Below are 27,481 nucleotides of genomic sequence, written 5' to 3' on the forward strand. Positions count from 1 at the left end.
CCCCCCCCGTAACTGCTTTGGAACCAGTGTATTCTGCCTGTGGAGTGGTTCTGTTGTTTTAATTTTCAAGTGAAATCAGGAAATGTTAATCTAATAGTTGAGTCTTACAGCAAATTGAAATCCGTTTGTGTCCTAGTGACAACAGGGGTGCATTCCAGATTTTGTCTCTGAATAGCCGAACTGGTGACCTTTTCTTTTCCCAGCAACTACCCTCTGGTGCTTGGCTGGCAAAGCATGTTGTACTTTACTTGCCAAGTGAGAGCTGTACTAATGCTTTCTGTTGTCCTCACTGTACATTTCTTGGAGCCTGAGAAATGAGGCAAGGAGAAGATTTTTGATACAAAGGGCTCTGTGTCCATAGGAAATTTAAAGGTTCTATGTTATTAATGCATCTAAAACATACAGGAATACAGCTGTCAGGAAGTATGTGTGATCAGTAATTACAGTCTTCAAGAGCACGTTTTCCTGGTCTTCACTGGCTACTTTTTGCATCTGCTGCAGCTTTAAAATTCAAATTTCTGGCTGTTATTCAAAACTGCTTTCCTGTTGCACTTAAGTTACCTTCTAACTGATTACACACTTGTGTGGATAATACACCTAGAGGTTTGTTACTTCCAACACTAACTATAGCCTTTTTATCTTTGTAATTTTAACTAGTATTTCCAATTATCTTCCTGTTGCTATTTTTTTTATGATGAACTCTTGAGGCTTAAAGAAAGTGTTAAATCTGTTCAATAGTATTGAAGTTAGGATGCTTAAAAGTCTACCTTTAAGGTACTAGAAAATACCTAAAGTTAGACACTTCAGAAAAAAGTCCTTTTGTCTCAACTTTTCTCTTGCCCTTTGTGATCCTAGCAGCTTGATTTTCATCCAAATTGAGCGGCTCCTGCCTTTGTTTCACATTCTCTGCTGCAGCCTCTTGTGTAATGAATAAAAGGATAAAGGGTGCGTCTTAAGTAGTTAAAGAGCTAGTAAGATCCAAGATCACAGAATTCAAGATCTTGGGTGTCTAGAGCTGCTTCTCTAGGCCTCCTTTACTAAGACATATTTTCATTCTGTTCTCTCTGGTTTTAATATGGAAGTTTCAATATAAAATTGAAAAAAGACACCAAACCATTATGTTGGACAGAACTACTGTCATAGAAGTAGTATTTCAATCAGCAAAGAAAATTTGGGAATGCAGTTGGTATCTCTGTGTTTTTTAGTTAGGGTCTTTCTTGTTTTCTGGTTTTTTTGCATCACATTTTCTTAATTGGGGGATTTTTGGTTTGCTTTTTGTTTTTGTCATGGAAAAAATGATAGAATGGAATGGAATATTTCAGTTGGAAGGGACCTACAGTGATCATCTAGTCCAACTGCCTGACCAGTTCAGGGCATGGTGAATGGTATAAATGCAACTGCACCAGCTAAAATCTAGTGTGCTTCTAAATAAATGGTATTGCAGGAAGTTTTGGGGTTTGATTACTCTAGTTCACAGTGGTTACTTGCAATTGTTCCAGCTTGTTTGGGAAGGAGCATGAGTTGTAGGATGTTGTTCAGTGCAAAAGTGATCAGAGTAACAAAACAGAGACAAGGAAAACAAATGGGCAAGTTCTCCTGACAGAGGTATTTGGATTTGGGACAAATAGTTTGAGACAAGTTCTAATGTACATTTCTAGCTTCTCAATTTTCTTCTATCTAAAATTGCTAGAAACTGTGAAAGGGAAAAACTTGCTGATCTGTGATTCCTAATGTGTTACTAATCTGGATTGTGGCTGTGGTTTTATTTTGTTTGAGTGTTGGGATTTTAGTTGTTTGGTTTTTAATCCTGTCTGCCCTACTTTACAGACTTACCAACAACTGCAGCTGATGCATAAGGCATTTGCAAAGCACAATAAAATGAGGAAAGACTGTGAGAATGGAAGAGGTACTCTGTGATCAAAATCTGGTTTTCTGGAATGGGAATACTGGTGTATGCTAATACATTTTCTTTCTTTGTTTTCAGCCCAAGTAAAAACTACCCCTTAACACTTTATACTTCAATTTTTGGGAGAGGAAATAACCCTAGTCCTTGCACCCTTTCTTGTACCCCAAATACAACTTCACTTTGACTATTAATTCACTTTTTCTGACCAGCTAAACATTATTTCAGTATACCTTCTGATCAAATATATGCTTGGCTGGAAAGTGGGAAATACGGCCTTTTGAGGCAGAGGAGAGATTTGGGTAAAATTCTAAGCCACCTGTGTTAGTGTGGTAAGCTATTGTGTGAATGAGAGAGTAGCTGGGAAATAATCACCTGATGAACCTTCATACTCTCTCCATCCTACTTGGTGACTTATCTATGCAGCTGTGGCCCTAAAAGCCTTTTCACCTTGCCCATGTAATTGCCACTGGGCCAGTTTCACTGCATAGAACCAAGTTTTCTTGGTTTTTGTTTTCCACAGGAAATGTGCTGGGTTTGTATTACTTAGTTCATTTGCATTTGGGCTCAGTGTTGCAAGCTGAAAATTATGAAAGCCTATTAGATCAGGTATTTGGGAAGTATTTTTGTATGCTACTTATCTGTCCTTCAGATGGTATGTGAACTACCCAGACCAGAATAAGCAGAAAAACAGAAATGCTGCTGTTAATGATGCAGTCTTTGCATTTATTTGACAGGCTTTGATCGTCATCTTCTGGGTCTCCTCCTCATAGCACAGGAGCAAGGACTGCCAGTGCCAGAGCTTTACACGGATAATGCCTTCACAGCCAGGTAATTTAGAGTCTTGTCCATCAGGGAGTATCCTTTGATACTGAGGTCTTTGTTACACTGGCCATACGCATGGTGATTTCTTGATCCCTAGGAAAAAATAACTTTTTTGTAAAACTCGCTTTGTTTTAAATTAACTTTTAAAGTGCTGCTTTTGTTTTATGCTGTTTCACAGCGGAGGAGGTGGGAATTTCGTTCTTTCGACTAGTCTGACTGGCTACTTCAGGTTTACTGGGTGTGCAGTCCCTATGGTACACCATGGCTATGGCTTCTTTTATTCCATCAGAGATGACAGGTAAAGACATAATTTCATTTTGGTATGGTTCTGTCTGTGTCACAAAGGGAAAGGCAGCTAAAAATGAGAATGAGGAAAGTAAAGGACAGAAGAAACATGGCTGAATGTGTCAGGAAAGGTTGAGAAGCAAGGTACACGAGAAAGAGGCATTAACGTTCTGGGAAAGCGTGTGTGGGAGGAAGGATGAATGGTGGAGATGAAGTGAGCATCAAGATACTGATAATAATTAGAAAGAAAAGTGTGGTGAAGGTGAAAGAAGGGAGGAGCAAAAGGGGTGAAGTTACTTTAAAATAAGCTTTCATTTTGGAGATAGTTAAATGTAACATGCAAAGTAGCAACTGACTGAAACCTGTTAGAGGACAGGTGAGCACACTGTCCCTCCTTCTTCGCAGTGACACACATCTCTTGACTCAAACCAGACTTCTCTGAGTAACAAGGAGAAGCTAAAACATTTGGCTTAACTTCTCATAAAATGGTAGGATTTTGAAAGATCCAACCTTGGTTTATTGGTCTTGTGGACAAAAATTACTGCTTCTTTATAAAATCTGATAAACTACTTCAATTATAAGGTGTTGAGGTAACTTCCTGTCTTGTGATTTAGATGTTTTTGAATGACTTGTTCCTAAAGCTAAATACGTATTGTGTGCAGATTTGATTCAGTCCAAGAATGCAAACCACTTATACTTTGACAATGTCTCTGTTAAGATAAATAGAACTAAATAAAGATTTAGCTTTTATTAGGTAAATAGGAAAAAAAAAAGTACTTTAAACCCTGAACTAGTTGCAGAGAAGAAACATAATTCACAGTATTTTCAAATATAAGTGGAAAAGTTCTGTCACCATGTGTGTAGAAATGGATATTAAATCAAAGTGTCTAGTTTCAAGATCTATCAACAGTATTCCTTTCTGAAGGTGTGAGGTATCTGAGTCCTCTTTGAATGTTGAGACAGCGTATTTATGCAACAGTTTGCGTCAGGATTTATGTCCGTAATTTCACATTTCAGGGCAATTTGTGTGACTTTTATCCTAGACCATGAGAACTAAGAGTGGTAACTTCCTTTTTTTTCTGTATTGATAGGATCCTTACTACCTGTTCTTCCTGGAAATCCTGTCTGGAGACTGATGCAGAAGTGCTGTGTAGAACTGTGTACCAGTGTTTTCAGGACATGATACAGTTAACAGTTACAGCTCAGCTGTAAGGTTGATAATGATGTAAAAGCCTTTACAAGTTCACAAGTTATATGTAGTACAAGTTATATGTAGTATCAGAGAAATGCTACTTGAGATTACTGTTATAGGAAAGTTAAGACATTTAACAATTTATGTGAAATCTACCTATTTTTATGGGATTTACTGCAGTGACAGTACCCATTTAAGAATAATGTAGCCATTTGCAACAATGCAAGCAGTAGTACCTTAGGTGGAACTATGCAATATTAAAATATGCCTCAACAATGCAAACATATGTGACAGATGGGGTGTTGGGAATGGAGAATTTATGGAAGATTTGGATTTGTGATCTTAGTAGTAACAAATAGAATACTTGGGAGTCTACTGATCCTGTTTATGCTAGTGGAGCACTCAACTGTGTACTTAAGAGTAACCACACTATCCTCTTAGGTGATAATGCTTCTTAATGATAATGGTTTATGAAATAGAAGGACTGCCTCCATCAGGCTATATTTATAAATTATCTTTCATTCTTGCTATTGGGATTATACCAAATAGATGTTGTATCTGTAACTGGGGAAATTCCCACTACATTTGAAGTAAGAGAGCACTTCAATCTGAAGTATTTTGAAAAAGGAGCTCTCAATAATGAAGACAAAAAGCAGCATATGAGTTCCAGATCCCTCAGTTTCCATCTTGTAGTGAACGTTTGTTGCTTTACACTAATAATAGACGATACAAGTAAGCACTGAATGCAGGTTGATACAAGTCTCAGGATTTTAAAACTTGATTTCTCTGTTTGAGCAGCTATGTATTTTCCTGCTATGGAAATAGAAATAAAATCAGCTTTGCGTTGATTGATTCATGGTGGACTGCTTAATGTGTAGCAAATCTCTTTGTGAAAGAGGGATTCTCTTGGGGACAGCTGAACTTGAGATTCTGAAATACCCATTGTTCTGTCTAGTTTCTAGAGTTTTGAGAGAGATCAGAGATTATTACTTGATTTACAGAAACAACTGCATCCTCAGCTAACACTGAGCCAGTCTCTTTGCCTTCTGGAAGCTCTGCTGGTTTTTTTGGGTTTTGTTTGGTTTTTTGTTTGGTTTTTTTTTTCTCCCACAGCAGCAAGAACAGAGTTTCCCCTCTTTATTTCCTTCCTCAAAGCCTGAGACTTCTCTGAGTAACAGGCCAGGATGTGTTATATCATGTCTTTTTGCCTTGGAAAAGAGCCTTTGTCTTCCCTGCTTTTACTGGACTACTTGTATGTCCTGTCTCAACTTAAACTGAAAACCAGTCATTGTTTAATGGTTGAATTTGAGGTCTTCCAAAACTTTAAACAGAGAAAGAATCCATTCCTGTTCTGGAGTGTTTATAGTAACCCACTGTCTTTCGCAGAGGTAACTGACTTTCTGAAATCTCTTGGTCAGTGAAGGATGTGTCTTTATAATTTCTGTGGGATAGATGAGGATTTTGGATCAGGCTATGCCTGATGGATTTGGGTTTTGTTTTGGTTTGTTTTTTTTAAGTTCTGTCTGACAGTTAGAACCTTTCACCCCTCAGCTGGGTTAGTAAACCTGGTTGCAACCATGACAAGGACAATTTGTTTTGAACACTCTCTTGAAACAGCCTGAAATCTGATGAAGGGTGTAATTTTGCATTGATTTTTGCATTTCTTTTCCACATACCTCTTGCTGCCTCTGGGTATTTCTGGGACCTTAGAAATCTTGGCAGAAATGGGGGAAAAGCAAAACTACCTCAGCAAGGGTATCTCTGAGAAAATGTCTGTCGCCAGCACAAGCAGAATTTCCTGTTCAGCTGGGACAGTCTGTGCTTTGCCTACAGGAGCTGAAGACAGAAGTGTATCCAGAGAGAACAAAATGAAATTCCGTGAGCTGTTAGAGCTACTTGATACATGCTGTGGATGCAAGAATTCAGGAGCATGATGTTAATTTTCCTCTTGTAAGGAGTAAAGTGTTTTTGGTTCAGTTGTTTATGCTCTATGGACCACATGGGACTAAAGCATGAAGTGTTAAACAGATCAGATTCTTTTTTTGCCTGTGTGGGTTCAGGGAAATGTGTAATCAATGCAGAAGGAGCATAATGCAGGAGGGGCTCTGATTTCAGGCCAGGCTGGTTACACTGTGCAGTCCTGTTGTCAGAAGAGAGGCACAATTTGCTTTCAATGCATGAGACAAAAGGAGGGGCTTCCAGGAATTGGCTGCACCTGTTTGTGCATTGGCAAGCTGAGAACAGGAGCCAGGGTTCTGCAGTGGTGGGACTGAGCCAGTTGCCAGTCCCAGCAGGCTTCCTTCTGTCCCTGCTCCGGGTTGCACGTGCATTTATTTAGAAACAGTCATACCTAGAGTAGTGCTTTGATCCTGTCTGTGCTGAGGAACACATCGCTACCTCCCTTCTGCCTCTGCATGCTGGTGTTTGTGTATAAGCAATAGCTACTCTCTGGCCAGAGACGAGAGTTGAGGCATTGCTTCTGAACACTGCAGAGCTGCTACACACAGTAGCAAAGCCAAGAAACCCATTTCTGGGTGTATTTAATTGCGGAGCAACCCCTTGATTTGCAGCAAGCAGATCTACCATACTGGTGACTCAGTTTGTCACAGGTGCGAGTAGGAGGTATAAATACGGAAAGGGAGAGAAAGAAGCAGGAAAAAGAGTATAGAATCATAGGAAGGTTTGGGTTGTAATGGACCTTGAAGCTCATCTGGTTCCAACCCCCTGCCACAGGCAGAGACACCTTCCACTAGACCAGGTTGCTCCAAGCCCCATCCAGCCTGGCCTTGGACACTGCCAGGGATGGGGCAGCCACAACTTCCCTGGGCAACCTGTGCCAGTGTCTCCCCACTCAGTGATGTTGGTTTCTGACTGTTTTTCCAAGCCAGCTCTGTGTGTGTATATGTGTGACTTGACACACCTGGCTAATGAGATGCTGAAAAAAAGGAGGGTAAGAACAGTGCTCCTTGGGCTGCATCCGCACTTTGCTGTTACTTTCACTTAACTGAAGGGAAGTGCCCAGCCACTTTATCAGTACTTCCTGCATGTCTGTTGCTCCATGCTCTATCATCTAGAATGACCTGCCTGAGTACCAGTATCACACAGGTTATTTTCTTAACAGAGGCTTCTCCTGCAGAGATGAAGACACCCCCAATCCAGGCATCTGCAAAATGATTGGGTTGGGTAGTTAAATGCCACATTGTTGAATGTTACATTTCTACCAAATATTTTCTGATTGAAACAGTAGAGTTAGGTCAAGTTTTTAGACTAATGTAACAGTTCATTAAAGTCTACGAAGAGCATTAATAGAAGAGATCGCTGTGAGTTTTCCCAAAGGATGAGACTACTTTTTTTTCAGGAATTAATGGCACTATAGCAGGAGACGTCATTGTGAAAACACACATCCTCTCCTAAATATTCTGCTCTGAAGGCATATTTTAATTAAAATTCTATTCTGTAACCACAGATTCTGACAGCTTCTCTTACACCATCTGTTAAAAAAGATTACATTTTCAAAAGTAACAATAGCTCTGGGTGGCTTCTGTCTGCTTTGCAAGGCCTTGTTCACATTCTTTGCATGTTCTTTGGTGGTTTTGGGTTTGTTTTATTCATTTTTGTCCTTTAAGATACTGAAAATAATCTGTTATTTTTGATCTGCACATTGAGTCAATCCTTCTACTTGAAAACCTTTTCTAATTGATTTACTATAAAATGTAATATGCCCACACGAGAAATATAGTTCATATGAATGAGTATATATAAAATGTAGATACAGACATATGCAAATGACCGATCAACATAATAGCTTGAATGTATATGTATGCAGTCATAAAACTTCATAGCTATTTTCCTTTATTATGTGAGTATATATGTGTACATAGGTACTCACACATACATATACACACACACAATAAAAACAAGACATACGCCATATATGTGACAGTTGTCTGGAACGTTCTGTCCTCTGTTACATGGCAGGCCACATGCACCCATATGTTCATATCCATTGTTAGTTACTAAAGAGTGTGACAATCTATTATGGACAACTTGCAAATAAGTTATCCCTCAAAAATTTCTGGTTAAATACCAGAGGCCTGGTTATATGTTTGAGATCCGTGCTCAGGTAGCTTCATGTGAGAAAATACTGAAAAACAATGTCTGCTGCATTAACCCTACTTCCACTGGCTCTTAAAGATGCTCTTCCAGAAGGTAGGTGAGGTTTTGGCAGGGGAAGACACTAAGGAAGGCTTAACCCCAGTTTGGTTGGATGAGACTCAGATGTGAACGGGCTCACACAGTGCTTGTTCTCAGTACCACTGGTGTGGGTGGGAGGAAGAAAAAAGAAAACCAGGTTTGAAATAAATTAGAGAAGTATGCTAGGCTGTGCATCCCAGCAAGCTGACTCACAGACTCGTCTCCTTCCTCACTGCGCTGACCTATGGAGGATATTCTTTCAAACAGCATGAACAAGGGGGCTGCTGACATTTTGGCTTTGGCATAGTCTGGAGTGAAAGAAGTGCTTTGTCCTAATGCCATTGCCCTGAACACAACAGCTGAAAAAACTAGAGAGAGATAAAAAGGATAAAAATGTCTAGACATATGGCAAAGGCAAGAAAAGCTGTTACAGGCAGATTAGGGGCTTCAGATAAGTATTCTTTATTAAGGTGGAGGTAGAGTAAGAGCTGTCTAGTGCAAACTCTGCAACTTTTTTCCTTCCCGAGAAGATCATAATGTGTTTGTAGGGAGGAGTGCAGCACTCTAAGCTTCCCTTCCTTGCCCACTTTCTCTGGATTTATTAGAAATGGATGTGTTGATTTCTGTTTATGTTCTTAATGCATGAGATGTGGTAGAATGTACAGTTTCTTGCAGCTCAGCTTCTTCATCTATAAAACTCAAGGTATTAGTTGTGGAGTGGTCTGGGGATTATGGAGACATTTGCCATTCTGCATTCCTTTAGAATGGGCAGTCTTCCAGGCATGATCAAATCCTTGAGTTCAGGTGAAAAAGGCAAATAGGAGACGAGAAAGAGGCATGAAAGCTGGGATGAGCAAAGGGCAGTAGGAGAGGAGATACATGAGGAGAAGGGATTCACTTGAATGCATAGGTGAAGGAAGGGTGATGCTGGTACTTGAGAAGGGGTTGGTGTCATCAGGGTAAGAAGCAGTTTTAGCTGCAGCAGCAGCATGTTTTTGCCACGCAAGAGTGTGGCAAATGCCAAAAGCAAGCATGGGATAAGCTTGGGAGACAAGGTGGCTATTGACAAATACAGGCAGGGATTTCAGCTACTGGGAGAAAAGCAAGACTCGGTTAAGTGCTGGAGACAAGGAAGGAGGAAGGGAAAGGTTGGAAAGGTGCCAGCTGGAAACAGTCAGATTAGCTTTCTTAGCTCTGGCTGTGCATTTTCCAGATTGGGTGTTTGCCAAACCTTCCTCCTACTCTCCAGCTCTCATGTCCCAGGGCTTGTAATTTCCTCACCTGAGTTTCACTTGTTACTTGCTCCACTTGTCTTTTAATCTTGTCCACCTACACTCCCTACAGTTAAGGCATGTGCTTCTGTTGTTAAAGAAACCTTGTTGGCCATGAGAACAAGGAAAGGCTTTGCTTTGTCTGTCTTCATGTTACCTTCCTTTTACCCTGGGCAACCTGATTACAAGGGAAACAGTAAGTAAGTAGCTGAACACATTCTAAAAGCATTGCTTATTTTGAATTTGTAATAGGGTAAGGAAGGAAGGGGGACATAAGGGTGAACAATGGAAGAGAGAAGCATCTACTGATTTTTTCAGTTCAATAATCCATAATTTCATGATACTTACAGAAAAGTCAAACCTACTGTACCACATGGACAGAAAAGAACCTAACAAAGAGATGCTCACAAAAGCATATCTTTAAACCACGTATGTCCATTTCTTACTAGAGAGGCACCAATCCTAGACACCCAGCATAAGTAAAGTACATAATAGCTTGTGTAAACGCAAAAGTAAGTCCAAAGATGATATATGATCATGGAATGGCTTGGGTTGGAAGGGATCTTAAAGATCATCTAGTTCCCACCCCTGTGCTATGGGCAGTGACACCTTCTACTAGATCAGGTTGCTCAAAGAACCATCCAACCTGGCCTTGAACACTGCCAGGGATGGGGCAGCCACAGCTTCTTTGGGCAACCTGTGCCAGTGCCTCACCACCCTCACAGTGAAAAATTTCTTCCTTATATCTAATCTAAATCTACCCTCTTTCAGTTTAAAGCCATTCCCCCTTGTCCTGTCAACACATGCCCTTGTAGTAAGTTCCTCTCCAGATTTCTTGTAGGCCCCCTTCAGGCACTGGAAGCTGCTCTAGGGTTTCCCCACTGCCTTCTCTTCTAGAGGCTAGAGGCTGAACAAGCCCAACTCCCGCAGCCTGTCTTCATCAAGAGCTGCTCCAGCCCTTGGATCATCTTCATGACCTCCTCTGGACTCACTCCAGCAGGTCCACATCCCTCTTATGTTGGGGGCCCCAGAGTTGAACGCAAAACTGCAGGTGGGGTCTCACGAGAGCAAAGTAGAGGGGGAGAATCACCTCCCTCGACTTGCTTGACATGTTCCTTTTGATGCAGCTTAGCACACAGCTGGCTTTCTGGGCTGCAAGTGCACACTGCTGCCTCATGTTGAGCTTCTTGCCAAACAACACCCCCAAGTCCTTCTCCTCAGGACTGCTCAAATATTCGCTTGTACCAATTTAAAGAGTGAAGAGTATCCTTCTATTTCAAAGTCCTCAGTATTTTAAAGTAAAATAATCTCCAGCTCTTTCTCAAGATCCTAACCTAAGACATCATCATTCCTGTGTGCTTCAGTTTCCTTTCTGTCTGTAAAAAAACAATGAGAATATTGGGATAGAATAAATTGTGATTCAGTTTATCGGTGTTAATTTATGTTCATTTTAAAAAGGAATATTTCAGTAACTTTTTAAGAAGCATTCTTTTACCTGTATGGTGCTTGCAATCTTTGTCTATAGCTAAGCTCAGTTTTTTTTCCTGAGTCAAACAACACTTAGAATATTTTCTATGGCTTCTGAAAGAGTCTGTATCAGAGAGCAGATATTCATCAGCAAAAAACCCTGATTATGTGGAAATTTTTAAACATAATGCAGCAAACTAACTGCAATAGAGGTATGTCTACAATATGTTGAAAGTGTAGTTTCAACATCTGTAGATATGCTGCTGCTAAATACATCCAGTTAGTGTGGATCATAGCAGTGAAGTTGAGACGGTATGCAGTTTAGCTCAGGCGAGCAATGGGAGTTTATTTTCTAATAGGCTTGTGTAACCTGTCATGAGGATGATGTCAGGCAGCTGTCATCACTGCAGGAGCCCAGACAGGATAAAGTGAACAAGCCTACATCACCTTCAAATGCATTTGGAACTGCAGGGTAAACATATGTCCACATTTTTAAAAGCAACTTGTGGTTTTGAGCTCACCCATAAAGAAAAGATCTTTCCCAGGGTGCATTGTTAGCATTTTTGGAAAATCAGGAGTCTTTCAAAACTTCTAAAGGAGAAACTCTAAACCCCATGCCATTCCTAAAAGTAAAAAGACAGATTTTCCTGGCACATATGGCAGCTTGGCACCTAATTCCTGTCAATTTTATATCTTTGGAAAGTCTTCCTGTTTTTCAACAGAAGCAAAAATTGTAGAAGTTTTCCAAAACAGTGATGCCCAATCTTGATTGAAATCCATAGTGGAAACTCATGCCTTCATTTTCTTAATGCTCCCCAAATATTAAGGAGATTGACTTACAGTTAATTAGTATCATCAGCAAGTCTTTAAATAGCAACAGTTGATTTAGCCTTGGTTAAGAATCCAGCAAATCAAACCTCAATATATAAAGCATCTTGGAAAGTGATTTTGTAAAGTATATTCATGGAGCACTATATTCATTGCAGCTCATAATTTAGTTCCTATGTCCTCATTTTATGGGAAGAGAAAAATAAAAATTATCCACTGTCCAGAAAGTCACCCAAGATATGGCACTCAAAATCAGTTCTTTCTCATGTATAGTCACCCATGTAAGATTTGTACACTGTGGACCCCCACTACCTTCGCAGAAGCCCCCTGTAGTATCTGTACTGCTCCAAACTGTGTGCGCAAGGATTGTACCAGGAGCTAATTGACTCCATTAGATAAGCGCAAAACAAATGCTTCTGCTCCTAAGAAAGGTGTGAAATACATTCGCTCTCTTTTAGCTATGTTGTTTCTGCACTGCCTTTCAATGAGAGTAGCTTGTTTTTATCTCTGGTGTGTGAAGATGGCGTTTCTCCACTTTTCCAGAAAGAACACCTCTTCTAAAGAGTAGATTTTTACCTGGAGCTAAAAATAGGTGCTTGAGACTTGTGTTCCTTCAGGTCTGTTTGGTATGTCGAGAGTGAAGCCTTTTGCTGAGTTGCTATGGAAATACGTATGTTTTATATTTTGCCAGAAACTGAGATCTGCAAAAAATTGTTTTGATTAATATAGTCTGCCAAAATCACATATTCAGGTCATCACCTGAGTCACGTAACTGTTCTTATAAATAGGCTCCAAGGAAGCTGGCATGAGGTAACGATAATCAGCTGTAAATAACTGGACTATGAGATAACTTCAAAATATTTCAGTGCATAAGAATGGACTCAACAAGTATTTTGAATTTTTTTCTTGATTTTTCTTGATTTTTTGCTTGATTGGTTTCTTTTTCTTAACATATATGTTCTTTTAACAATAAATCTCTTCACTTGCTATTTTAATGTGTGACAGAACATTTCTAGGCTTGTGAATCATCAGCCTTTACTGCAAATGTAGGAAACAGCTTGGAAGCAAACATGACTCAGCCTTCAACTCAGTAAGAACAAGGAAAAGCCCAGCAGCTCTAAACACGAGAGCCGACCTCCAAAAATTTAACTATACCCTTACACTTAGCAGACCCTTCTTTCTACATCATTACTGCTACACAATAAGTAGAATAAATGCTTAGACAATCTACAAATAAGAAACACAACAGACTAAGTAACATGGCGGTAAGATAATGAAATAATTAAATAATGTGGAACATTATTTAATTTCTTTAATGACTTTGTTCTTCTTAGAAGCAAGACTGATTCAGACTGTTCCTTTGTTTTTCTAACAGCCAACCTGCGGGCTCACAGAGGTTTCCAAGTTTCATTTCTGGTACTGACATTACCCTCCCCATCCCTGTTACCAGCCAAGGCTAATAAGTAGCCAGTGCAATCACTGTATGATCTGGCAAGAGACATAGAAAAATAACAATTTTAGCCAGATTGTACAATGATTGCACTGGATACTTATTTCAAAAGAGTGTTGTGAAACTTTGTGTGTTAAATTCAAGTTGCATTGTAAACCTCAGCTGTAAACTGTTGCAGAATTCATGATAAATAAAAGATGAGTTAATTCCCTTGAATTCTCTTGACGATTGGTTACATTTTTACTGGATTTATAGATTTATACCAAAATGCCTGTCAGGCAAACCCAAGAGAATTCCCTTTATTTTAGTATGAGAAGGGCTAGGAGTAAACACCCAAAACCATTTTCTAATCAGCCTGGAGGCAGAAATGCCTCTGAGAAACTTCCCTAATATAGATCATGGAAAGAGAAAATAAGATTTGCTGTGCCCAGACTCCTCTGCACAAGTGACCATGGTACAACAGGAGGGAGGGAAAGGGTGTAAGAATAGATCAACAGAGGTGCTGTGCTACCTAGGGTGTGTCAAAACACCAGTCCCCACAAAGCACAGTCTGTCCTGAGACTTGGGAACATCTTGGGAACTGATGAAACAATTCTCCTCAAAGTTATGAAATGATGTAACATCCTCCCTTTTTGCTGCCACACTCATATTTTCCTTTGGAGCTGATTCCCAGGCGTCTACTTCCCTTTCCAGCTGAGAGGGACAGCAATGAAAATCAGAGCAAAGGATTGCAGGGCACGGTCAGCTACACTGTAACTGTGATGTTTTCATGCACCTTGTTACTGATGGTTTATGTACTGTGTCATTTTATACAGAGTGACAGACATCTGCAAGGTGAGAGAAGGTGAAGATATGTGTCAGGTAGAAGAGAGGAGCTCTGAAAGGAAACAAGCTGAAAAGAAATGAAGGGGGGGGAAATAAAAAGCAGAGTGCTGGGAACAAATAGGGAACCCAAATGCAGACTTGGGACAGGCGTGAGAGACCCAGGGCTTTTAAAATGCTTAGTGTGCTCTGAATGCTACAACCTGAGAACATAAATTAATAACTCACCTTTTCAATTTTCAGCGTCATATTTGCTATATCATCATTTTGTACAATATAAAACCAGATAAAAATGTCACTGAACTCATCTGTCCGGTGATTTGCAGTTCCCCTTTAACTTTTTTTGCATGTCCAGCGAGCGTCTGCACTTGAACCATTCCTGTTACAGCAGAAATTGGCACAATGACTAAAACAGAAGAGTCAGCTGCCAGTCATGGATAAACGACAAACAATCCCAGTCCCAAGATTAACTACATTTTGGGCAATTAGGGGCAGTCTGGAACCTGTAGGCTGGAAAAGAATGAAACCATTGTAAATTATTTTATTTGAAAACTAGACAGGAAATATTTGTTACCCAGAGAATGGAGATTTAGTAACCAGAAGACATCTGAAAGCACTTAGTTTGGTCTAATATTCTGCAGAGCTAGATGCTTTATCTTTTGAAAAATCATTCTATTATACAGATCATTCCTTTGAGTCTTCTCTATCTTACCTAGTCTTCCTCTCTTTTCATCTATTCACTCATGAAGTGAAACAAGGACTCACAGTCCTTGTTTTCAGGTTTTGCCCTAGAAAACACAATGACATCGCATAGATCTCACATTTTTTATACATAGAGCCATGACTGCAAGCTCACCAGGTGTCCTGAAACATTTCCTGACTTGGAGGCTGAGATGACTACTTTTTCTCTGTGACCATTTTAAACGTTAAGCATGTGAGCAAACACAGTGCTGCAATGAGAGTAACCCTCATTTACGCTTAAGGATTATTTTGTTAATATTTGTAACATTTAACATGAAAACACAATGCTCTCTAGACAATTAAGCAGATTGGATAAATATCTTTAAATAAACTGAGTCCCTGCATGACTCATTTATAGTAGTGATAACAGGACTGAACACCAGTGTGAATTAAAAGCAAAGCTGTGTATATATATAAAAATACATATCTTACTCTTATGATATTAGATTTTTGTGACACAAAGATAAATATTATTTAATAAATAAATAAACAGCGTCCAGATGACTGTGTGTGCAGGATTTCTACCTATCAAATCCAGTCTGTAAATTAGTCCATGCTAAACCAGGTATGAAAAATGCTAATGCTTATTACTTACTCCTTTGATTTGTGAGGCATCATTAGCAAGTCTCATAATTAATGCTCCAGTGCTATTTTTAGGATTATCAAAACAACTGATCTCCTACAACATGAAACAGTTGTTAAATCTTAAAAGCTTTAGTCATAATTAGGCTACACAAGAGCCTATCACTTGAACTAAGAACTTGATCACTTCAGATAACAACAGGATGACACGTGATACATGTTGTTCTTTACATGTAACCATAAATACAATAGGCCTAAAAGTTTAATAAAGATATAAGAACAGAAAATGCAAACCAAGTTGTATTAACAATCTGTGTATCCTTTTTGCAATAGCACAAACATCACCACATTATTTCAAATTAAACGTAGTTTACAAGAAATTCTTGTTTGTGAATTTAACATATTTTTGATGATCAGATCCTCACTAAATAGCAATACCAAGAAACACGCCATTTAGGGACAACTACTTGGATGCATAACATGCATCTTCAGAGACTACTAAACAATATACTTTCTCCTGTTATAAGGCTAAAACCTCATCTTAATTCTCTGTCAGTTGCAAGTACTGTGAAATCTGTAAGTCTGTTGTGAAGTGTTTCCAAAGTCTTGAGTGTTGCTGCAAAATCTCTGTGGTGTCTGAGAAGACATATGTAAAATGATATGCAGTGCGGAGAGATTACTCAAGGCTACCTCTTCCTCATCTGGAAGACTCTATTTTCAGAGGAAAAATTCTTGTCAATCATATACTTTCATATCTCATTAGCAATTTGGATTAATTGGTCTGAGGGATCAGTGACTCTAAAACACCTATTTGAAAAATAAAATGTTTGAATTTAATGCAAAACATTTGTCTTATTTAAACCCAGGAAGTAAAAATAAAATATTCACTCTATCTTTCCTCCAGATTTGCCAAATATCAAACCCAAAAGATTATCACCAGTAAACAATGTAAGAATTTTTATTACTTTATACATACATAATCCTTATCAACAATATGGTGTTTTTGTTGAATAACTGTTCATAAGGTTAATGTAAGAGCTTTTATATTTCTTCCCATTAGTGTATAAACACATAACCTTTAGACATCAACAAACATGCTACATTTTTATTTCTTGGGGGTTTATTGAGGATGAGGGATTATTTTTAAGTGCAGTAAAGTATTGTTAAATATAGAAAGAAAAAAAGGTGTAGAACAAACAGTTTCAATCTGGCTGTAAGCTCACGTAGCCAGATGACTGCTTTGGCGCTATCACGTTCAGCACCATATGTGTTGGAGCTAATGCACAGAACGCTCCCAGGTCCCACTGTTGCAGCGTCTGACACTTGAACATGATGCCAGGTGGACGCTATTTTCACACCAGAGTGAGAAAAGTGAAGATAATGACATGAAAACCTCTCTGTTACCTTTAGGGTCTTTGAAGCCCTTCCTCCAGGGATCTGTGGAGATTCAGCATGGTCTCAGAGACCTCACTTTCCTCCTGGTCTAGTCAAAAAGTCTCATGGACGTTAATTTCCAAGGAGGTCACCTATAATCCCTTCCCATATAAACCAGAAAGAAGGGTCATCTGGGTCCCTAGTAAACAGGGTTAACAAAGGGGAAGCTGATGTGGCTGAGGTGGGCTCTGGAAATTTCTCGAGGAGGAAATGACCCTCTGTGGATACCACAAAAACTCCACTCAGCTGTATGGGCTAAAGAAGTGGTGTGGTTGTGCCTGTTTGGAAACCTCCTCTTTGGTCCTAGACATGATGTTATATTGGACTAGCATGTTTGGAATAGCCCACTCTCTGTAGGCAGTGAAAGGCAAGGGAGTGATGTATCTTGTCTCACATTGCTTTGCTTTTTACTACCTCAGGAATCACATGCATGCCTGCAAGTGGGTCAGCTGGGAGTAAAATTTGATAGAAACTCAGGGAAGGACTGAATTTATAAAATGTAGACTAGTAGCAAGAAACTGAATATAAACATGAAATACTGTGATGACTTAAAATAAAATATTCAGTAGAAAATCAGCTGCTAAGGACAGGAGTGTCAGCAAAAGAGGGACAAAATTACTTCAGTTAGTTCTAGCTGTGCTGGAAATGCTGGCAAGCATGCAGGGCAGGTAGTAGCGCAGGCTGTGCCTCCCAGGTAGGGCTTACCACTTTGCACTGGTACACTACACACACTGCAACAAAGCAGGGATGCTGAGCAGCTGGCTACTGCACCAGCTCCAGGAAGCAGCTAATGCCAACCATCAAATGAAGGTGATAAGCCTGTTCATGCACTCAGTTTGGATCTTTGTCATCCTGCTCACTGCTTAGCAACTAGTGACTGCTGGGCTTGGATTTCAGGCTGTTTTAAACAGTTTTCACTCTGCTGCTGAATGTAGTTCTACTGACAGCAGAGCCCTGTTCATACCCTGGACCCCTACTATGGCTGTCTTTGGCTTTGTGCCTGTTACGAAGGAGTAGCCACATTTATTGAGTGCAGCTAGTCAGATATCCAGGGCCTATAACCTTTGCTAGTAATTATTTGTGGACCCTGGCCTATACATAGAGTTACCTGACCGTGAAGACAGATCTGAATTTCACATTTAGTCTTATAGATTACAGCCTACTTTCTCTGGTCCTCAGTCCAAAGGTGCTTTGATTGTATTAAATAAGCTAAATAAACACTACCATTACCTTTGAGCTTTCTTACACTTGACCTACAGTTATATCAATAAAAAGGTTTTAAAACCATTTAAAATGTCTACCTGGGCATGTTATAAAGATTTAGTCCAGTCAGTTTCTAAACTGAGCTAAAGAAATCAGTGTGGTAACTTTATGGATAAGATCACAGCATGACTACTTAAATAAACACAAAGACAATTTATGGCACATAAAAACCCAAGCATTTCTAAAGCTCCAGAAAACGAAATATATAATGCTTTTCCCTGTCTCAGAATTGCTCTAAATACCATGGATCGAAGCCTCATTATAAAGATTTCTCCAGCTTTGTCAAATGTGAATCCCCATTTGAGAAAGAAAAAAAAGATTTTTTATTACCTAATCACAGTTTTTGTCTTTTTTCAGATAAATGAAGTGACTATCTGCATATAATAACAAAAAATATTACTAAGTAAAAAAACTTCTAGTTGCAACTGAGGTAATCAAAATTTTTAAAAGCTGAATTTAGCACCTGTAAGTGTAGAGGAAAGAATGAGACTTCTTTAAGAAACAAGGGTATACCATGTAATAGTAAACAGTGTTTTAATTGTAGGATTTTTTTTCTAACACCTGATCTCAAATAGAAACTGGTCGCTTCTAAGTAAGAGGCTTGGTGTTTGGTCCAGTAATTAAAGGGTGGCTACAAAGAAGATGGCAACTCCCTTTTTACAAGGAGTCACATGGAAAAGACAAGAGGTAATGGGCACAAGTTACTCCTGGGGAGATTCTGGTTGGACACAAGAAGAAAACTTTTCACAATGAGAACAATCAGCATTCAAATAATCTCCTCAGGGAAGTGGTGGATTCCCCAACACTGGACACTTTCAAGATTCAGCTGGACACGGTGATGGGACATCTTATCTAGGCTGTGCTTTTGCCAAGAAGGTTGGTCCTGATGATCCTTGAAGTCCCTTCCAAACTTGTATTCTATGATTTTAAGATTCTATGATACTGAATATTCCATGCATTGGCAAATATACATTCCCATATGAACAATTATGTGTACATGAGAATTTAGACTATGTTTCAGAAATTGTGATCAATACTATTTGATCCTATATAAACAGGATGCATCTCATAGACCGAAGAGGTGATATGCAATATTATTTAACTTTCACAGTATGGAGCTGTGAGTAATCTTAGATTAAGCACATATAATGTGATCTTTCTCAGTTACTTTTGGTATGCTTTCTTAGAAATCCAAGGAGTTGAGTTTATGTAGGTATGTGTAGAATAGTTTCAGTGCAGCCAGATCACATGCTGGCAGGAGTGTTGCACAGAGCTCAGGGCAGGTGTTGAGGCAACCACTTAAGAAGATTCAAAACCTGATCTACACATGTAAGGCTAGCAGTAAGATCAGTACTATCAACACTGTCAGTATTGCATTTTCCTACACAGGCTGTCACATTGTGTGGGCCTCATACCCAAAGGTTACTTTGCTGGGGAGATGGCGTCAGATTATAGCACAGAGAACATTTGAAACCTCTTACTATGTTTTGAACCTGTCTGATAGTGAAAGTTCATCATAATTTTTCTTATGTACTGCTTAACAGTACAGTGCTGAGAACTTAGCACAGTTGAGGATATAGTGACTGACATACCATGAACAACTGCAGTAAGAAAAACTTCACTGAAGAAAAAAAGAATGACAGAAGGATTTAGTTCAAAACCTAACAACAGTAGTGCATACACATTATTTGTCTCCCTGATGGCACCCGCTCCTTTTGCTGTAAACTTCTATAGCAAAAAAATCTGGAAATAGATTTACTTAACAGTACAATAATTTCCCCTGTTATTGTTACATACATGTTGTATGCATTCCATACATTTAAAGTGATAACAAGTCCATTTCTCGTTGAACTAAATTGGGTTTTTTTTCTTTGAAGTTGTAGACCTGAAGTGATTACACCTGTCTTGGTAATGAAGGCTTCCTTAGTATTTAGGCAAGATAAAATCAGTAACACATGTCAGTGAACAACCTGCGTCATTAGGTATTACTGCAATTTACACTTGCAAAATGTTGAGGCATGTCTTAAGACTCCAGAATAGCATTTCTGGAGTCACTGGCTGAAGATTATTGCATGTGAAACAATGGCTAGTTACTGAGAGAGAAACATGGAAACTGTTCTTAATATGATGTGTTATATTTTACAGACCCATTATTTTTTTTAGACTAAGACTCAGTGACTAACAGATTGTTTTCTGTATGTTAACAAAATCCAAAAACTTTATGTTGCATGGAGAGTTTGCTTTGTTATGGAAATAATTTTCCATTTAAAGCTAAGTTTGGATAACACAAATATGTTTTATAAGGTTTAAGGTCTTCAAGGTCTCTAATTCTTTTAAATAGATCTTTGAGGATGTACGTTGTCTCTTGTTGCATTGTGTTTGCATAGTTTGAATGCTGAGTAACCGTCACTATGTGGTTTTAATTTTTTTAATTAAATTTAATTTGCCTTAGTAAAAATTTATCTGTTGCTTGCTTAGATTGACTCCCTTTTGCCTTGTTTGGTCCATAGCAATACAACTTAGAATGCAATTATTTAAATTTTCTAATGTAGATTTGTTATATATCCTATCACACCTGAAAATATTTTTAAATTTTTTAGAGTAAATTAACGTTTTACAAAGGAAGGACCCTAATTCTAGGTTTTGCCAGTATGTCTGTTCTGCCCTTTGTCAGATTATTTTCCATGTTAGACTCATCTTTAAATACTGTATTAATTAACTGCAGAAATTCTTACTATTACTCAGTACCCAATACTAATAACATGAAAGAAGAAGGAAAAGACCAATGGACTCTACCCTTTATGGGACTATGCAGCAAAAGAAGTTGCCAATTGAAACCACTTTTTGCATTTGATGGCATCGAATGTTAAAAGAATTGCTTCTTACTTGTTGGGTAATATGTTCTCATGCACGTGTAGGCTAATTATATATTAATTTTTAGGAATTTGTTTGCTACCATTAAGCATAATTCTATTTCAGAGCATTTCACAAATATTAAGTATTAATCACTTAACAATTTTACATGCTCTAAATTACTCATTTGACTAGCTGAAAATATTTATCTAAAATTCTACTTTAAATCATACTTCTATTACTCATATTGTTTTTCCATATTTTTACTCACAAATAATAAAATAAATCATAGAAGTATGTAGTTTGACATGACAAAGGTGTTTTTACAAGCAAATTGTGACAGTGTGTGCTGGAATAAATTTGTATTAATGACCCCAAAAGTGGATCCAAGCTTTAGATAATTCAGTTTAAAAATCATGTAGTCATATAGAATCGTAAGAATGGTTTAGGTTGGAAGGGACCTTAAAGATCACCCAGTTCCAACCCCCCTGCCACGGGCAGGGACACCTTCCACTAGACCAGTTGCTTAAGGCCCTGTCCAGCCTGACCTTGAACACTGCCAGGGATGAAGCAGCCATCTAGCCTTAACATTTTAAGTGAACATGTTAAGTGAACATCTAGTTCACTTAACATTTTGAACTGCTAGAATAATGGCTTAGTAAGTGTTTTACAATTAGGAAATAGAATAGAAAACTGTAATGTGTGAAACATTCTCAGTGAATTTCCAGCTAAACCTCATATCTTAATATTGTCATATGATTTTAAAAACTGAAAATGACAGCCATTCAAACCATCCTATAAAAAATGGTATGCATTTTCTTGTAGTCTGAAAGTTTTACTACATCTGAGATGGCCTCTAAAAGTTCAAATCACATAAAAATGTTAAGGTCCTTCATTATAAAAACCAGCATGTCCCATCCACATAAATGGTAAACAGAGATTCAGCAGAGGTTTGGTAAAGCTAGCAGGGAAAAGTGGTCTACTCTGTATCTGATGTAAACCTTCTATAGAGCTATATGATCAGCACAGTGAGTAAAAAGTAGGCAAGAGGAGGACAAATGAATGCCTGGCACACAACAGCTTAACTTTGCCTTGCTTAACAGCAATTAGAGCTAGTCTAGTCTGAGCAAGTCCGTCTGGCATGCTCTGCCAGAGATGACAAGAAGGAGATTCATCATGCCACAGGACATATTTTAAAGATAGGTAGGGGATTTGAAAGGCTAAGTAACTTGTTTAAACTACTTGCATAAGTTTTATATTGTAGCAGCTGGTTGGGAAACCACCAAATATATTTTGACCAGCAGTTTTCTGCCCTCCTGTCTCTGGGATACACTTTACAGGGCACTTTACAGGGTTGGGAGAAAGATCCCTGTGTATGCCAGCTAGTGCAGTTTCAAAGTAGTGTGAACTATCAGGAATTAGGACTAATGGACAAATAGTCTAACTGTTGCTGAAATTAGTGACAATTAGGCATCAAAGTAAGCATTAGGGACTAAAAGACCTTTGAAGATGAGAACCTAGGTTCTGTGGTCTGAGTCTTCAAGACACAACCCTGCATTGTGGGTAGAGTAAGGTACTTCTGAGGCAGGATATCATATAGTGAAAAAATGTATTCTAAAGATATTGTTCATAGATGAACTGTGATCATTGCTCAAAATGTTAATGCAATGGTGGGAATTTGTGTTTACCCAGAGCATAAGCATACATGCATAGTGAGAGAGAGAAACAGAGCAAGTGAAAAGCCAACAAATATGGTTGATATAGCCTGAGGAATAGGTGAAACTATTTTGTAAACAGTTCATACATTTGCTTAAAGCAGACAACAAGAAATACAGGATTGGTTATTTTTTCCAGTTGTCTGTGATTTATAAGTTATGTCTAGATGTCAGTTGACATGCAGCAGCTGCCCTTGAAGATGCCTCCAAGTTGGCTTTGAATTACTTTGCTGGCTGTTAATAAGAACATAGCCCACATGGATCCTCAAAACTGATTAATAATATTTAGCACTTAGCCTCATTGAGTTCTCCGCACTGAGCTCTCTAAAGAGTAAAGCTTGTTTGGGAAAGCCTGCTGCAGTTCAATCCTACCCATAATACCATTAACTGAATTCCATGGGCACTTATAAAAACACTTCACAACTGATCAATACTGACCTTGTCCAGTGCTGCCTGCACAACTGATTCACTCTCAGTACCATCAAGCAGAAGAATTTTAGGATTGCGAACCAGAGCTCGGGCAATTGCTATTCTTTGCTTCTGGCCTCCGCTCAGCTGTGCCCCTCTTTCTCCAACCACAGTTTCAAACTTCTACAAGACAACCACACGCATTTCCAAAGACTCAGTGGCACGGTCCTTTCAACAGAGAAAGGCAGTGTAAAGAAAAGAGACATCAGTGTCAGGAGTCCCCACAGCTTCTTCTCTTTCCTCTAAAACACTACAGGATACACACCTCCTTGGATATACCTGTCTAATCATTTGTGTCCCTGGAATTCTAATAGTTCTTCAAATGCTCACCAAGTCATGACCTAAAGGTTTAAAAATAACATTATTCTCAGAAGTTATGAGGAAGCTCTGGGTAGCTCTGCATATTCAGAGCTTCAGGAATAGCTTCCTCTGTTTATGAGACTCCCTTCTGAGGAAGTGTTTGGCACAAGAACATTTAGGAGAAATTACTTTAGCAGGACAGGTGCTTTGCTTACATTGGGTAGCTTCATCCTTCACTAAGTGTTTTGTTCAAGGAATCTCTCTCCCCAGCTTGCTGAGACTTCACTGTGTGATTGGAACAAGGGCAGTGATTCCAGAGCTGGATGCGCAGATACAGCGTCATCTCCTGGAGGTATCTTACCCTACCTTCCTTGGGATTGTAAAATCTCTGGATGAGCTGAACAGCTGTACTTTTCCCACAGCTGCTGCCATCAACCAGAGCCACTGTCTGGCCACAACTAACCTGGAGATTCAAGCCCTTCAGTATCTGCATGTGTAAGAAAGGTGACCAAAACCAAAACAGTATGTAAAAACGTCAGTGTAAATTTGAAGAAACCAAAAACTAAAAACTAAATAAAAAATAAAATACAAGATTTTGCAGAGCTCTAGCTAGTAAAGGGGAAGAACTACATGCAAAAAGGAAGGGCTGATGTGGAGTTGTGGAGTTTTACTGCACTATGAAAAGATTCTTCCTTCTGCCCATCCTTTCAAATTGTAGCATTTCACACCTATTGCAAAAGTCAAGGTTTGCTTTCCATGCAAACTTACTGCTAAGTCTCAGAGAGGTGGTGAAGATGCCACACAGCAACTACTGCAGCTTCAGAGGAAAAGAACTTTTCTTTCCCTCTTACACGGCTGTTGGCGTATGGGAGCTTTCCACTAGCTTTCTCTAAAACTTCAACAAGCAGAAAGACACAGAAGTGTAAACATCTGTGTAATGAGATGAAAGGGAACCTTGCCTTGGGTATTTTTTTTTTTTTTTTTTTTGTTACCAAAGAGAAACGATTCATAGTTTTGGTTTTGTATATTTATATAAAACCTCACATTATTTCATTATGAGTAACCCAGTAGGAAGCCATCATGAGGAGCTTCTTAAAAGAAGTGGAAGAGCCGAGATTCCACTAAACATCTGTCAGGAGTGTTCTTGTTTCAGAACAATAGGATAAAGCAAGAATTATTTTATCTCAGTAATACTAAAACCTTTGAAGAGTTGCCATTTTTATCAACAATATTTTGAATTGTGAGATTCAGGTGATGTCAAAATGAGCAAATATGAATAGACAATCTAGTTTACACCTTTAAGCTACCTTAGAATTTGTCATGGTTTAAACCCAGCCCATAACTCAGTATCATGCAGCTGTTTGCCCACTGTACCCCAGCTGAAACCACAACAAACTCAATTGAAGTCTTTGTTTTGCAAGTTCTTATAAGGTGATCTACTTACTACAGTGTTAGACATTTACATGGAAGTTAGCCTGGGTAAGAAGACAAAATTTAAGAGTCTAAGAGCCTAAGGCAAACACTGAAGCTGCAAATAGAAACATCTCGCTGATTTCAATCAGATTTGGGCCAAATACTTTATCCTTCACTGAAGTGAGAATAAAGTCTCTTCACAGTACTTTCTAACACATAAACATATAAGGTAAAAAGTGCTAAAAGGTAGAATGGGCCTATCTGAGGGCATTATTTAGGTGTTACCTCCATCCTCCCACAAGCTAATATTAGAAAAGCAGCATAGCTATTTCAAACCCTGCTAAAACATAGCTGTGACGACAGCAAGCTTGGCACAGCCATTGCACACAAGCACCTGCTTAGTGTCTTGGGCAGGTTTTGCAGCCCTTGTGGGGGAAGTGTTCCTGCAGCTATCACATGGGATTAATTCCCAGCCATTGATGTCGCATAGATCTGCACCAGTTTAGAAATGCAGAGTGAGGTCTTCTGTTATGAACTACCCTCTTAGACCTCACTGTTGTCAGTAGGCAAAAGCAACTTAGCAATATACAAGTGTGTTTCCATTGATTCATTATGCTTCCTTGCATCCTCTAGTTTGATCATCATTCTTCTTTTCATTTGCTGTGCAACATGCTTCACCCTTTCTTGCCAGGATTAAGAGCTAAAAAGGTGACTTCTGTAATAGATAGAGGAAGAAGTGGAAAACAAAGCCCTTCCCTAACACTAGATAATGCAATAAATATTTTAGAAATTTGATGCAGAATTTGATTAAGATTCTTCATATTGATTATAATGGCAACTAATGTAAGTGCCAAATGATTTCAACCAATCTCTTTAGAAACTGATACAATGGATTATTTTCTTTGTCTATTCCTTTAAGAGCTGCCTAAGAAAGCCCTGTTCCTGTCTTCACATTCTACCTGAATAAAATGGGAATGGGTCTCCTGTTATAAATGGGTAAAAAGAGACTTCCTTCATACTGGAAAAGAAGATTTTCCAATACATTCTTAATAAATGTATTTTCAGAAATCATTCAAACCTTTTCCCCAGTTAATTCCATCAAGGATTAACTTAGCCAAGAGCTCTTGAACAAAACAATCTCTTCCTTCAAAGGGCAGGTTTTGCATTTTGAATGCAATAAAGTAGGTGTCGGATCTGCTGCCAGTTTCTTGGAGAAATATTTTTACCAGACTTACAGTGTAGAAAGTTTGAGAGATCAGTAGACTGCTATAACACTTTTCTGTATTAAAATGAATACTACAACAATTAGATTTTTTCATTAGATTGGGCACTTACAAGGACCTTCTAGCTTTTAGTGGAAATTTCTTGTAGTTACATTTTACTTCAAAAGGTGGGCTCTTAACTTAGCTAACTAACCAGTTCTGGCTAAAATCAGTTCTATAAAGCAAAGGTTTCCATTATTTCCTGAATTCCGTTTTTTAGTTATAGCAACCATTTATGTCCAAGGCAATCATGTTGTCCTGAAAAGAACCTGTATCACCTCTATGCATAATACCTTAATATCTGGCTTGGCAGGATAATTGAAGTAAATGTTTTGGAATTCCAAATTCCCCTTAAGATGTTTTGTTTTATAGCTAGCAAGCATTGGATGCACTGTCAGTTTCAAGTTCCTGGGTAGAACATGTCAAGAAAAAGGAAAAAAGCCATTTTTTATATTTCTAATGACATTTTAGCATGATACAGGGCTGTGAAATCTTAGAAGTTTAGGTTACCATGTAATAAGGCGTAGCAGGTCTCATTGCAAAGTAGCTGGAAATACTCATAGATGCATGCAACAGCCAGTCTAGGTCACTGACAGATTTGCAGTCAGGGATGAATAACCAAGGCAAATGCTCAAAGCCTTAAGTCTTCATTGACATAAGGAATAGAAGAAATACTCTAAAACACCAGTGAAAGGAGAAACCTACACATTTGCAACCAGCCACTGCATACTGACAGTAATTTGTGTTCATGATTACAAAAAAACTCTTTCCTTTAGGACAAGAGGAAAGTAATCTCAAGTTACACCAGAGGAGATTTAGATAGGCTATTAGGAAAAATTTCTTCACAAAAAAGGGCTGTCAAGCACTGGAACAGGCTTTCCAGAGAAGTGATTACTTCACCATCCCTGGAGGTACTTAAAAGATGCGTAGATGTGGTGCTTAGGGACATGGTTTAGTGCAGGAGTTGGCAATCCTGGGTTAATGAATGGACCTAATGATCTTTAAAGTCATTGCCAATCTAAATGATTCTATGATTCTGTATTTTATGCATAGTATTTAGAAAACTCGTAATAAACTATACTATACATATTTAAAACGGTCATCATCGGCCACTAACGGCCATTTGCTGAGGTGAATATCTCCATAGAGGACGCTTCAACCCCGGAGCGACGGCAAACGCCCCGTCCAGGAGCCTCAGACCTGGGCGGCGAGA

The 27,481-nt window shown here is 38.8% G+C and overlaps 1 protein-coding gene and 1 pseudogene across 1 annotated transcript in view; one reads left to right on the top strand and one right to left on the bottom strand.

Moving 5' to 3' along the window:
* Positions 1–4,238, top strand: part of CROT (carnitine O-octanoyltransferase) — a 16,541-nt gene extending 12,303 nt beyond the window's left edge. Inside the window, exons 13-16 of the mRNA XM_010017135.1 lie at positions 1,828–1,906; positions 2,641–2,734; positions 2,907–3,026; positions 4,105–4,238. Coding sequence (XP_010015437.1) covers positions 1,828–1,906; positions 2,641–2,734; positions 2,907–3,026; positions 4,105–4,225 — 414 coding nt within the window. The 3' untranslated portion in view covers positions 4,226–4,238. The remainder of the gene's footprint in view (positions 1–1,827; positions 1,907–2,640; positions 2,735–2,906; positions 3,027–4,104) is intronic.
* Positions 4,239–16,762: 12,524 nt separating this feature from the next.
* LOC104407765 lies at positions 16,763–26,676 on the bottom strand (annotated as a pseudogene).
* Positions 26,677–27,481: the final 805 nt, after the last annotated feature.

The sequence above is a fragment of the Nestor notabilis genome, unplaced genomic scaffold, assembly GCF_000696875.1.
Source record: "Nestor notabilis isolate BGI_N333 unplaced genomic scaffold, ASM69687v1 scaffold3026, whole genome shotgun sequence".
NCBI classification, from domain to species: Eukaryota; Metazoa; Chordata; class Aves; order Psittaciformes; family Psittacidae; genus Nestor; species Nestor notabilis.